Genomic DNA, 14,106 nt, shown 5'->3' with positions numbered 1-14,106 from the left:
ATCATCACAGACTGCAAGGCTTAAAGAAGTCAGTAGCCATGTGCCTGTATGTGACTGAATAACAAATATTAAATCCACAGAAACAACTGTGTTGAATTCAACTAGATCAATGTATTACTATTGGAAAATTTTGAAAGAAATAACCATGTAAGCTGACTTTGTTCTTTAAAATTAAATTAATTTCAATATACTTCAATATTTCTGTTATCCAATATTTAAAGATATAGGTAATATGACTAATAAAAAAATTACCTCAAAAATTCAGTTTATATTGTATTTAACACCAATCTGTTATCTCCATTTTTCCTGAACTGAATTGTAATCCAACACACTTTTATTCTACAGATGTGAATCAAAATAAATCCACAAAAAGAAACATACTTGCTCTCAGAGTTAAAGAGTTTGTTGGTCTCCTTTCATGCTTGTCTGTACACATTCTTCACATAATAAAGGGAAAAATAGTTTGGAAATACATAGTAATCACTGCAAAAAGCAGACGTACTACAGGAAAACTTTGGGGAACACAGCACACAAAACAATTTTTCATTTTCAAGTACAGCACCCGAAACCAATTTTAGAATGGCTAGATGTCAGGCCAACAGCAACTCTTTATTACCGAACCAACTCTGCAACATTCTATAACCAACTGTACTGCACTTTAATTATTTAAGAAAGTTTGCAAATAAATCATTATTATCTGAGTGCTGGAACTGCGTCAGCATGTGTGCTTGCCTCTAGTCTATTTCAATTCATTTTTAACAAAATACTTTTTAAAGAATGTATAAAGAGCATCTCAGATGTTTTGTTCTGTCAAGATCTGTTCTTGAGTTTGACTTGGTGCTTTTCAGTAAAATTTCAGAGCCTGAATTGAGACCTGGAGTAAAACAGTTCTGCGATGGTTAGCACGCACAACGTCAACTATAGCAGATGACAACTGTGCAGCATGAAACCGTGACAATTAACTCAAAAGTACATTAGATCACCTATACAATACTGTATTTCTCTGTTCAACTGTTAAGCATTTTTAATCAAATAGTAAGATTACTACTACTCCAATAAAATTACTACTACTACCCAACAATAATACTAGGCATGTTTTATTTGTGAGTATGATTTCTTATGTTTGAGTTTATCCTTCCTAGAACTGAAAATGTCAGGGATAATTCTCTACATACAATTAGGTACAACATTGACAATGCCAAGTAGCATCACTAGTTATGGAACAACTTCTCACAATAACAGGCGTTATTTCCAGGAATCAGAGAAAGAAAAAGACTATCATACTTGAAATATTTATTTCTAATCAAATTAATGACAAGCCCATACTAATCGCTTCAACGATGACTGTCATATAGGATAGGTATAAGAGAGGATCTTGCTCAGCTTACACATACATTTGAAGTAAGCCATACTACACAGCTGGGCAGCTGTCTATTTTAGTTTCACTGCAGGACCCAAACACAATTCCCTCCTTGAAAACAAACAAAAAAAAAAACCCTAAAAGTTCCCAACCTGCAGAGTTAAATGTTTAAATGTATCTCGAATGTTTGTCATTTGGATTTTACCAGTAAGTTATGTAAACTGTTGTAAAATTATTAACTGAATCTAAACTGCATAAGAGAAAGTATGGTAAAAGTTTTTCTACAAATTTAGTCTAAGTCATCGACTGCTAAATTTAGTTCGCGTCTATTTTCAAAACTCAAAATTCATTTCTGGAGTTTAACATGACCTTAAAACAACATAAAAAAGGATAAGGGATTATAAAAGTGGAGTAAAAGTGGAGTATAGTACTGAGTACAATGTATGGACTCATATAGTTCAGCTATTTTAAATGTTTATTAATCATTTCACAGTTCTAAATGCAACATATGTATAGGTCAGTTAGAGACAACCATGACAAGTCAGTTTGAAAACAAGTTCAGCATTGCGTACTGGGTTAGACTGGCTAGCAATTATATTTAGGATTCTCAAAATGTACAAGTTTTGTACTGCTTACTTCCAGGATGAGGGTGAGGGTTATAGCATCTTTAAAATCAGTGTAGCCTAGCATGCAAATACAGAGACACAGGTCAAAACAAAACAGAAAGATAAGCAATAAAGTTAAGTCTATTCACAGATGATTTCACGCCAGAGGAAAAGAGCTGTTTAAAATATCATAACCTGATCTTCCATATTTGCTTTTCCTTTAACCCAAAGTCTACTTTTTCACGCATTTCAAAGATTCAAGCCATGACTGAACAGTTCTACTTGTTCAGTACAGCTCTCAGCTTAAATCTCCAAAGTTAATTATTTTGACAGCCCCTATACCTGAGTGCTCAGAAAGTCAGACATATTTTTTTCAGTATGGAACTGAAGACTTTTGCTTACACAAGTAGGTGTATATGAGAAAAAGATTCTGAACTGCTTATGCTCTTTTATTCCTATGATCCTTTGTCCATACTCTTAAAAACATGTCACCTAAGTTAACTAAAAAAATAAAATAGAGCAAAACCAGTTTCTAGTACTTATTTTTCTTCCAGTGGCCACAGTACGATTTCTTCTACTTAAAAGTTCGAATTGCATAACATGCAGTACCTGGAATTGCACAGACCACCCATACATCCATTATGGCTGCTTAAGCTCCTCTGTTATCAGAAAGTATTTGCGCATTTAAAAAGCCTATTCTTATTCTGGCTTGTAGAAACAGCATAATTAGCACATCATTCTACTACAAATCACATTAACGTTATTTAAAAAAAAAGAAAAACAGCACTGGTGTACTCAGGTGATTGAAACCATGCCATTTCCACATGCAGGGCAAAGAGAGGGCAATGTGGGATCTCTAACATGTAAGCTGTCTGAAAAGCATACATTGTAACCAGAGCTGATGCTTCAGATCTGTAATGTAAGTCTGTTTTTTTTTAAGACTAACCACCTTTTATACAGAAATGAATTTATTTTCCTTGTTTTCATATTAACTTTCAAAAATAAGCAATAAACAATTCCTGCAATACTGAGGAACAAAACAAACTTATGACAAGAACTATCTTGCAATAAAAGTAACATAAACTATTGGTATAAAGAATGAACCAACTTCTGTATCAATATCTGAGCTTGTTAGTGCACCTCTATAGGTCTTTTATACCATTCTCAAGTGAGTGTTTTGGTGCAGCACATAAATTCTAAGTAACAGGTATGGAATGTTTGCTTTTATCCTGACTGTTAAATATACTATTTTCAATCACTAAGATGAGTTTCGAGGCCTTTACATCTCCATCCTGGATTAAAAAAATAGCTTCATGAGGCATTAAAGCATGCATTGCGGGTTGCAGGCTTACATTTAACAAGAGGGGTGGCAGAAAAGGTGAGCGGTTCGGGAAAAGAGCACAAGTCCCACGTCTGGGAAACCAGGAAATACTCCCATCGCCTAGTGCAACCTCCTCGAGCCCGCTACACGGAGCTGGCTGGGCATCGCCAACCTCACTGCAAGCCAGGCACAGGAAAGAGGCCTCCTCCACTTCATCCTCCTCCCCTCATCCCGCCGCCAGATCTATTCTTCTTCATTCAGACTCCCGCAGCCGAAGAGTGGCGGCGACCAAAGCCCCCGCCGCTGCCCCCGTCACGCTTCGCGGGGCCTGTGACAACAGCCCGCTCCCGCCCGCCTGCCGGCGGGGCAGCAACCCCCGGGGGTTGCTGCCTGCGGGGAGCGGCCACCACCCGCCACCCCTCCCCAGGAGGAGGCCGCTGCCCGGCGGCCCTGCCCCGCCATGCCGAGGCGGCGGCCCGCGGCCGGGCGGCCCGCGGTTGCCGCCCCCTCCGCGGGCGAGTAGGGAGGGCGCCGGGGCGCCGCCCGCTCCCCGACCCTGAGGGGCAGCGGAGGGGAGGGGGCTACACACCTCGCTGTTAAAGGCTTTCACGGCCTCCATGTCGCGGCAGAGGCGGGAGCCAGGCGGCCTCTCTCCGCTGATGGCGGCTGCGCCGCGCCGCGGCCGGGAGGGGGCTGGTCTCGGTCTGTGTGTGCGTGTGCGTCTCCCTCAGGGGCCGCCAGGCCTCCTCGCCATGGCGAGTGGCGCAGGGGGCGGGCGCGGAGGGACGCGGGCCCCGCTCGTTTCCGTCTCCTCCCGGCAGCGCGCGGCCTCCTCGCCCCGCTTCCCGCCCGGCGGCGCCGACGTCCCCTCCCCCGCTCGGCCGCGCAGGGAGGAGAAGGAGGAACAACGCGCAGCGGCTGCGGCGCGGGCGCCAATATGGCGGACACGCGGGGGCTCCTCGCAGCGCAGCTCCGAGAAGAGCCGAGCGCGGCGGCGGCTAGAGCGCCGCCTGCCGGGGCAGCGCCCGCCCGCCCGCACCATAGAGGCGCCGCCCGGATGTCGGCCCCGGCCCGCTCCTCCCTCCTGGGCGTCCGGCGCGCCCGCCCGCTTCGGCGACAGCGCCCCCCGGCGGTGCGGAGCAGGCTGGGGGAGGGGCGGCAGGCGGGCGAGCGAGCGAGGGAGGCGGTGCCGCCGTGCGTTAACGGTTGCGGCGCTGCGTCCCCGCCTGCAGGGCTGCCGCTGGGAGGGCCGCGTCGCTGCCGGTCGCAAGTAAGCGTCAGCTGAAGGATCACGAAAAATAAGCCTGAATTCCATGACGTTAAAGTGTCATATTATTTAATAACTGAGGCAGATCGAGGACTTCCGTGGAGAGCGCGTCTGTTTTGTTTTCAGCTGAAGGCCAGATCACGTAAGCAGAAAGCTGGCTGCGGGAGGAAGCTGACTGCTTTCAAGCAGTGCCGTTTCCTCCTCACACCTAGCTAGTAAAGCTTTATCCCTGGGCATGGCCCGCTGGGGGAGATCAGCTACAGCGGCCTTGGGCCCATAAACCTGCAGGAAACCGAGACAAAATAAAGACTTGCAGAGTTTAGTATGTTGTAGCGCTATTTGTTCAGTCTTCCTCCCCCCCTTATAAAGAGAGACATTTTGTAAGTTGGAACAACAACAGAGAAGAGAATCATTTGAATATGTTGGGGAGGGGTAAAAAGCAATTAGCAAAGAACATCAAGAGGAAAGGAGGAAAAACTAAGTCACAAGTTCAAGTGCAGTTACTATATAGATACTAGAAATCAACAACCAAAACACTGCCAAAAAATTCCAATACAGTGTCAAGCTTTAAGAAATTACTTTTATTACTAATTGCTTATTTTTAGGTTGTTTCTGATCTGAAAATAATAGCTAACACTCTTGTTACTCAGTGTTTTCCAGTAGCTGCTAGTAAAATCCTACAATGATTTCACCTTTACAAAATACCCACTTCTACTTAGAACACAACATTCTGAGCTAACAAATCATCAGCTTTATCAAATGAGTACTTGCTTCCTTGAACCAAGAGGTCTGACATGAGGCCAATCTTTAGAGTTCAAAAGATACCATTTGTCATTTAGAATAAAACCTTAGATTTATCTTTGGTTGCTATTCTTCAAAGTATTGTTGTCTTTTCAATGCTACAGGCACAGAAAAGCTGTGGTAGTGAATTAGATTCTGATCTGAGTTGTACTTTGTTATTTCCCAGTAGTACCTAAACCGTTCTTAGGATAAATAGTACCTACCTACTGTCATTGAGCACTCCTCAAACCTAAGCCAAAAAATCTCCATGTCAATTAATACTTCTGCTATAGGCCCTCCGTACACCCCCCCCCCCCCCCAAAAAAAAAATTTTTACTGAAACACAGCTTCAGGAAAGAAAGATAACAGGTCCGCCTTCAGTTCTGGGTTTATCTTAAATTCTAAGCCACCCTATTTGAAAAGTAAAACATGCTTGAATTTTAACAGGCTTCTGCCTATTAAAACATATGGAATATCACACCACACAAGAAAAATAGTTTTGCGAAGACTTTTTTGAAATAGCCAAAGTGACTACACAACTCCTTTGATGGGGAAGGAATCACTTGGATATATATGCATGAAGCCTTGACCTAACCAGCCCTTCCTCAAGGGAAGGGCCCTAATTTGAACTAAAAGCATTTATAGGCTGTTTTCAATCTGTAATAAGCATTTAAATGAATATATTTACCACTTGCAGATTTTAAGTAACATAACAACTGCACTGAATTCCAGCTGTAGAAAAACAATGCAAGTAGATCCCTAGTTTCATAAGGAGTTAGCTATCATTCAAGAATAAAAATCAGGCATCAGAATGAATAATGTCTCCCTGATTATAATACTAAATGTTCTAAATTAAGCAAGCATAAAAATGAAGTAGTAACAAACTGTTAGTGCAAGAAAACTGGCTTATTATGAGGTACCTTGCTCCAGGAGACTTAGTTCCATGGCTCCTACTCTTAGTCATAACATACTAAAACTGAGATATTTCTCATCTTGTTCTGGAACAGAATCAGTGACAGCTGTCATCATTGTGTTTCAGCAGTTATGCAGAGCATAACTGAAGAAAGCTTACATTGCTGATGAGAGCAATGCAAGCTTTCAGTTACGATGCTCTGCATAACTGCTGAAACACATACTAGAAACTTTTCAAACCTGCAAATAAGATCACACTTTCTTTCCAAACTGTTGATTAATAATTAAATAAAGTGGGATTCCCACTTGATGGGGCATGCTTCCTGTTTAGATGCAAAGTGTTGCATTTTAAGAGAAAAGCAAGAGTGAGTAGAGCTTTAATCTCTAGTTTTCCATAAAAAGGTAAAATATTTATATCCTCCTTTTTCCTAATTCTGACTAGTCTAAATGCAGGCTCAGTAGACCAGACAGTGTCTGATTTGCAAATGTCCTTAAATCCTCCATCCAAATGAGCAATTCCTCGTTTCTTCTCAGCAGCACCTTTTAGATTAAAAATCACATGCAGGCATGAGGAGAGATGGTTCACTGGTAGGCACAAAGAGGAGAGAAAAGCAGATCTGCTATTCAGGGGTTAGGTTTAACTCGGTTAGAGGATAGTGCTAATAACACCAAGGTTGTGGATTCAATCCCTGTATGGGCCAGTTGTTTCCCTGCTGAGCGGGGGAGTTGGACTAGATCACCGTCCCTTCCAACCTCACCGATTCTATGATCTATTAGCCACCTGTGGCTTCTAGTAGAATGATGGTACTGAGTTTTCTTTGCAATAACTCTCCGCGCCTCTTAAAACACACATCTGCAAGTCAAAATAAGTCATTCTGCTTGCACATTGCCAGTTTCTACTTAATTTGAGTGTCTTTACAAAGAGCTGCTTACATTTTTGACAAGCATTAGCACATTCTTGTCCTCTATCCTTCACTAACCCTATCTCATCCTTCTTCCATACCCATGCCTCATACCATTTTCTCTTATAATTCTTCCTCAAGTCTCTTCCTCATACAAACTTCTCCTTCTAATTGATATATTCCTCAAACTTGGGGAAAAGTGTAGAACTAAATTTGATACTTGTTACCATCCTGATTTTCTAGCAAGCGTGCAGTTAAGTGTTTATTGCAACATGAGTGTTGGAATTATTTCAAGTTTGTTGCATGTTCAAGGTGAGAGGTCCAGTATAATTTGGTTTACAATATTAGGAATCTCAAAGTAAAAAAACAGGTCATTTGAAGAGACTTTGTTTTCAGTGCCTCTTTTCCACTTAAACGCAGCCAATTTTGGTGTTATTACATCCACTCAGGATGGCTCTTTTTCTGGTGACCACTTCAAAAGAGGCATTTGAAACTATTCCTTGAACTGTTCTAGACATTTCTGACACAAAAGTTCTTTTTCATTTCCATTCAAGTTGCCACTCCAACTACTCTAAATGCTCTTAATTAGTCATTAAAGGTATATAATTAAATCTTCCATTGAACTCTTCCTGAATTTGCTGCAGATGTATGTTCTCATAAGAGTTTAAGTGTTTATGAATTTAAGTGTTCATGAATTTCAGAAGTTACAAGAGGAAGTCTGAACCTCATTATTTGTAACCATTTGTTCATGATAGCCTGGTTATTGGGAACCACAGTTTACTATCCATTTTTTTCTGGTCAAGCTTGACTTACTCTGTCTTACTGTTGTCCTAGCCTGACCAGTGCTTTCATCATGACACCGCGGAAGTCAAAGATCACTTCATTGGAAGAAATGTGCTCAACGGCAATTTGAATTTTTAGTTAACAGTCCAGCTTCTGCCTTCAGCTGCATGTTTAAGTCTTCAAAGGGAATTGCTTTTATTAGCAAAGAGGAAGATAGATGTGGAAATTACTTTTGGTAACATTTCTCAGACTTGCTTGTCAGGAGGTTTAGAAAACTGGATACAGCTGTGTTGGCAATACAAGTCACACCTACTGTGCTATTTCCAACATTGCTAACAAACCCAGCCAGGAAGTATTTTCTAACACTTTCCTATTCTGTACAGGGTTCTAATCTTGAAGTTTGGACTTTGTGCTATACTGTTTCAGATTACAGTGTACAATTACAAGGTAAGTGATCACTGTTTCTTACAGCTGCTTAGTCAACATTACAATTTACACCTAACAAGAAAGTTCTTTTAAAATAGTGGTCATACAATAGTTTAGAGTAGCAATTATAACATGCTTACCTTGTTCTGTGAAACAGCAGAACTACAAGGATGGAACACAGAACATCCTTATGATCTCATCTTGCAAACACAGAAAAAGATAAATGTTTTCTAGCCAATTCCAGCTATAAGCAGCCATTCGTGCTTGAGAGAAACTCAAGCTAAAATAAGAACTATTAAAAATTTTTCTTCCACTACATCTAGGTGAAAAAATAGGTGTAATAAAGTTTTCTTGAGGAACTCAATTCTAGCACAAAAAAAGATAAACCTTTCAAAATAGACAACTATTTCAAGGACAATTCAGTGATAAATTTTAGATATTAGAAGTAGCAAAATAAGTTTATTTGGGATAATACTGTTTATAGAACAACCATCTGACCCAGGATCAAAAAGCCCTAAATAAGAGTAAGACAATGACTGAGAATACAGCTTCTTATAAGATAAAGTGTTTACTTGCTGGCTCATGTTCTTTTGACACACAGGTGGATAGCCAGTCCATCCAGCAGTTTTTTGAATCATTCCTTCACATCATTTTATCTCCTCTCTCCTACCCATCCATACCAGATCTAGAGCTTGATGTCATAAGGCTGCAAAACCAGAATTCCTTCTCCCAGTGTGTTAAGGCAATCTTATATGACTCTATAGAGCATAACAGAAGTGAGCACAGCACACTAACAGTTGTTTCCATCACTTCTCTATTATCTTAAATAATGTAGGAAAGTGATTAATTCATTTGATATTTTCCTTCAAGCATTTTTTACTTCTTTTCAAGCTTAACAAAAAGAGCTAAAATATCACATTCATTATCCTAATAAAATAATCTGCATAGACATGAAATCAAAATCTCAGCCAAGGCTTAAGATCACTTTCGATCAAGAGCACAAAATAGCATAATAGAGATTTATGCCTAGGATATCTGCCTACTGATTTTATTCTGTTCACCATAGATAAATATGGAACTGGATAAGATTTCCTGCAGTGATTAAACAGTCACCACATATGTCTATTCGGATAGCTACCAAAACAATATTATGTAGAGCAGCAGAAATAAACAGCCAGGGTTTATATACTTTAACCTTGCTATCTGCAATGCCTCATTCACCACTGATAAAAAGTGTTTTCCTGTTTTGAGGAATAAAGTCATAAGAGATAAAATACACCTTCTTAAAAAATTAATGGTTTACTTCATGTTCACCAGTTTAGCTGATTTTCCAGTTTCAGAACTTTTGGTGAGTTGAGACCTCATTACAGTCATAACAATTGCTTTTTTTTTTTTTTTTTTTTTGTCTAAACAGATGGAGTCCTTACCTCTTTCATTACCCTTTGTAAACAGCAGCTCCAGTAAAACAGCAAAGTGATTTCTTTTCACTTAACTTGCATTGTTGTTTTTTGTCAGTGAGACTAAGCTCATTAGCCACTCACACAGCAATAGGAGAGACATCAGAAATCCATGTTGGCACAGATACAGCAAGCTACTAAGACAGATGGAGAAAATCTGTTTTCCTCACGAATACACACCTGTGTTTTTTTTTTTTTTTAAAAAAAGTACATCAGTCTAAATGAAAGCTCAGCACTGAAAGAGTTATGAGGAACCAAACAGAATATTGATGAACAAATGTTTTGTGGGAGTGTGTGTGTATATGGTCTCAGCCAACATAACAGACCAAGGAATTCTAGACAATCACCACCTTATTTGGAGGGCAATGGAGGGTAAGGAAAAAAAAAAAAAAAAAAAAAGATCACTGCTACTTCTGCAGAACAAGTTTACACTGGAAAGTATTTGCTATGTTGAGTTTTCAGTAAAGATACCAGAATGGCAGGATTAGGATAAAAGATAAAGAAAACTTAGTTCTCTATACCTGGAACATATACTATTTCAAAATACGTTCATGATGTGACATTCGACCATTTGTGTCAACACTTGGATTTCTTTCTAGATGCCCTAATAAAACTTAGTTCATTCAAAATAAAACTTAGATCATTCAAGTTAGGCATATAAAGTTGAGGGAAAGGAAAAGAAAAAAAAAACAAGCAAAAAAACCCAAAGACCCTCAACTGTATTGCTCAAATTCTGCATGAGGAAATGCAGAATTGTCCTTCTTGATTGTTATTAGATCACACTATCAGTATACTTCAGGCAAGGCATGCATGCATGCATGCTTACTGGTTTTCATCAGTAGTTAAATCACCTGTGAAGCAGGTAGATGAAAACTAAACCAAAGGAATGTCAACAGATCCCCCCCTTTTTTCCCCTCCTCCAAAAATAAAATTATCTGTCCAAACTCACAAAGATAAAACCCCAAACATTTAGTTTCACAGCAGATATTTCAAAAGGGCAGGGGGGGAGGAAAGCAACCGCCCAGCCCCATAGATCATGCTAGCCAATCAGATGCTCTTTTTCTTTTTGAAAATGTAGGCAGAAAAGAATCAGTCTGCTATAGCAGGAGATGGTAGTGTTGCATACATACAGCTCAAGGGAAAGAAATACAGTATACAGCATTCTTCACCCACAAAAGCCAAAGGCTTAATATCTAGCAATACCTTTCAAGCCTTCAGCTGTCTTCAAGATTCATGAGTCCACAACTGCACACTGCTTATATGCCTTTGTTACCTCTAGGCCAAAAACTGTACAAGACAGTCACTAACTAATATTTTTTGGGAACTCCACCCTGGAAAGGAAATAACTATGCTCAAGTGACAAGTATCTTCAACACTGAACCTGATGCTTATTCAACTCATTCATATATATTATTCTTGGTAATGATTTTCCCTCATTACCAAGAACAATGAGAAACTGGGAAAATCTGCATACAAGGACTGCACTGTGAAGCTCTGCGAAACACCACCCAGAGAGTAGCATGGGTAGTGCCGAATTAGACCTCCTAAACCCAGCTGGGCTGAGCTGACACATGCTATAACTCAGGTATGCCAGCACTGCAATTCCCAAACACTGGCAGTTTCCAGGGGAAAATTAGCTTGTCCCATGTGTGTCCAAACTACTAAACTCTCTAGATCCATATCTCTGGATTTCAGCAATGCAGAGGCATTCCAGTGACTATGCAGAATTCAGCTCATGATGACAGATTTGGGAGTTGGCTAGCTCAGGTACAGCAGAGCTTAGCAGTCAGGTTCCCTGGTGTCTTTAAAAAAAATTTGTCAAGCACAAAAACAAGAAAACACTTCCTAGAAATGAGTGGTCCCTAAAAAAGTCTAGTTACACTAGCATTATACTTTAGCTTTCCTACTGTCTCACTTGAAGCTCTTATCTCAAAAGAAGGAAGAGACTGTAACCAGAAAGTATGTGTTTTCTAGCAAACCCTGTGTTAAAAGGGACATTCCCAGCTGGGCATTATTGCAAAATTCCTGATGTATAGGCTGTGTATGTTGAGGCATAAAAAGTCAAAAGACCTGTCACACCTAAGTGCTGAGAATATCTCCCAAATGTGTAACTAGAGTAATTACAGGATGCAACTCAGTGTCCCTGAGGTTCCTGATGAACTTTACCTAGTTCAAAATTCTTACGTAGCTTTTAGTCAGGAAAGCATCTAATGACTTCACAAGAAGTCATTTCCTCCCTCTGCCTCCACCCAGGCTTGCTTCCTGGGTTACAAACGCTAAGAAGACAGCAAATACAGAGAAAAACAAAACTACAAAGCCATTCTCTTTTTGCCTGCAGTTAATCCATGAATGATACTTCTCAGGAGGGAATCTGGAAACTTTAAGCTCTCTTTGGCCTTATCTAGTTTTCTGTATCAAAACTAAAGAATAAAAAATCCCCATATTAAGATCAAAGTACAGGACCAAGCTCTTATGCAGACACATCTGAAGATACAAAGTTGCTCTTTCTTACAATAACTTATCTATCATTTGTAAGAGAGAAGAAAAGGGAAGGGAGAGAGATGCAGCTCAACACATACTACACAACTCGTTTTGAAAAAAACATTATGCAATTGCTACAGTTTCCCAGTCCAAAGCTTTGTTTACCCAAACACCAGCATAAAGTGCTGTTCAGGTAAGCACAATTACCCCCCTGCGAGTGCTAAACTGAACTTCATAAAAAAATTTGGAAGAGCGTATTGGCTGCTAATACATGAAGTTGCAGAATCAGGTATATTGCTGAGGATAGAGGACAAAAGTAGACTGACTCTCTAAAGTTCTCTAAAGCTTGACAAACTTTATATTCAGTTTATATTGCAAGAGTTGGTCTTAATATGATCAGATACTTTTTTCCCTTAACTAGAGTCATAGATCTTAAATTATTCAGAAGTTAAAGTGAGGTATTCAAGAGGTCCTTTGTCAGCTTTCTATAAGCCTTTGTAGCTTTAGAACCTGGACTGTTGACTCTCATAGGTTTTTAAAAAGCAACACAGCAGAAGTCACCTTGTCATGCTTGGTAAGCTTTATAATGGTCATTCTCTTCAAAAGGCAGGCATTAAGGAGTTAACATGAGCTTGATTCTTCATGTCAAATTAAAGATTGTTTCACCTAAAGAGTGTTGTTACTACAAGAACATTTTGTATCATTTCGTTGGTGCAAACATACTAGTTTGTATATTAGAAAGGACTTTCTTACTAAGCAGTGACTGAGCTAGCCCAAATCACTCAAAGTTACTAGATGATGCATTCAAAAGCACAGTAGGCTACAGCAGAGGCAGGGTTTGGATATGCTTGTGGTGGAGCTTTTCAGGTTAACAGCAAAACTTGCTTCCTGGGTCTAGCAGGTACTGAGCACAGAAGAAAGTCATTCTTTCAGTTTTCTCTTGACTGATACTTCTCAGGAGTGAACTTGGAAAGCTTAATTAAGCTCTTTGGCCTGATCTACACAATTTTCTGTATTAATATGGATTTTCTCATTCTTTAGTTTTAAAACCAAAATACAGGACCTTATTACAATAATTACAATACTGCTTTAATACCCCCCAAATACACACAGAATCAAGATAAAGAAAGGCAATATTTTTTCTCCAATCTGAGGCCCAGCCACTGGGGGAATTAAGTGTTATGAACTAGGTCATCCTTCTCAGTCTTATGCTTGCTTTGCAGGATTGATAAAACCAGGTTATGTCATTTAAAAACTTTTATGCAACCAGAAATATTGTACTCATCTTAACAGGCCCCAAATTGCTTTCACTCTTTACCAAAGTCAGCATTTCATCTTCATACACAGCTATCCACATGAAACTAAACTGACAAAGAGCTAACCTAGTATCTAAAAAACAAAGAGGTTTTATGAATATTTGTAATCTAAAACTATTCTGGTGATAGGGCACAGACAAAATGCAAAGTTTCCCCGCAGCCCTGCTCCGCAGCTCCCTCGGCGAGGGTCTCGCGCACAGCCGTGCCCGGGCTCCCCGCCCGGGCATCCCGCGCGGCGCCGGCCGCCCCCGCGGGCTCAGCGCGCCGCGCGAGGCCCCAGGGCGACACCTAGCGGCCGAGCGCGGCCGCAGGCGCCGCGCCGCGCCCGGGCTTGGGCCCCGCTGCCGGCGGCAGCCCGGGCAGCTGCGGCGGGCTTGCGCCTCACGGCCGACAGCTCCGGGCGTCCCCGGGGCCCGGGGGAAAGCGAGGGGCTAACCTGGCTGTTCCGGGGACAATCCTACTGCGTGCTTGCACTAGAAACCGCCATGCTCTTAGC

General features: G+C 40.8%; 2 protein-coding genes across 4 annotated transcripts in view; both read right to left on the bottom strand.

Annotated features, from left to right (window-relative positions):
• Nucleotides 1-4,241, bottom strand: part of SCAF8 (SR-related CTD associated factor 8) — a 96,093-nt gene extending 91,852 nt beyond the window's left edge. For all 3 annotated transcript variants that reach the window (XM_062572405.1, XM_062572404.1, XM_062572406.1), the window contains exon 1: nucleotides 3,876-4,241. In XM_062572405.1, the coding sequence (XP_062428389.1) occupies nucleotides 3,876-3,905 (30 nt within the window). In that variant the 5' untranslated portion in view covers nucleotides 3,906-4,241. The remainder of the gene's footprint in view (nucleotides 1-3,875) is intronic.
• On the bottom strand, nucleotides 4,014-4,601 carry LOC134138858 (bcl-2-binding component 3, isoforms 3/4-like). The gene has a single exon (XM_062573057.1). The coding sequence runs from the start codon at nucleotides 4,599-4,601 to the stop codon at nucleotides 4,014-4,016; it is 588 nt and encodes a 195-aa protein (XP_062429041.1).
• Between the last annotated feature and the right edge of the window lie 9,505 nt (nucleotides 4,602-14,106).

This window comes from Rhea pennata, chromosome 3 (genome assembly GCF_028389875.1).
Source record: "Rhea pennata isolate bPtePen1 chromosome 3, bPtePen1.pri, whole genome shotgun sequence".
Taxonomy (NCBI): domain Eukaryota; kingdom Metazoa; phylum Chordata; class Aves; order Rheiformes; family Rheidae; genus Rhea; species Rhea pennata.
The sequence above is the reverse complement of the archived record's forward strand: the minus strand, read 5'-3'. Positions and strand labels throughout refer to the sequence as shown.

What these genes read in the sequence shown, in the direction of transcription:
- LOC134138858 (XM_062573057.1), bottom strand. Translation starts at nt 4,601, where the DNA reads ATGGAATTCAGGCTTATTTTTCGTGATCCTTCAGCTGACGCTTACTTG.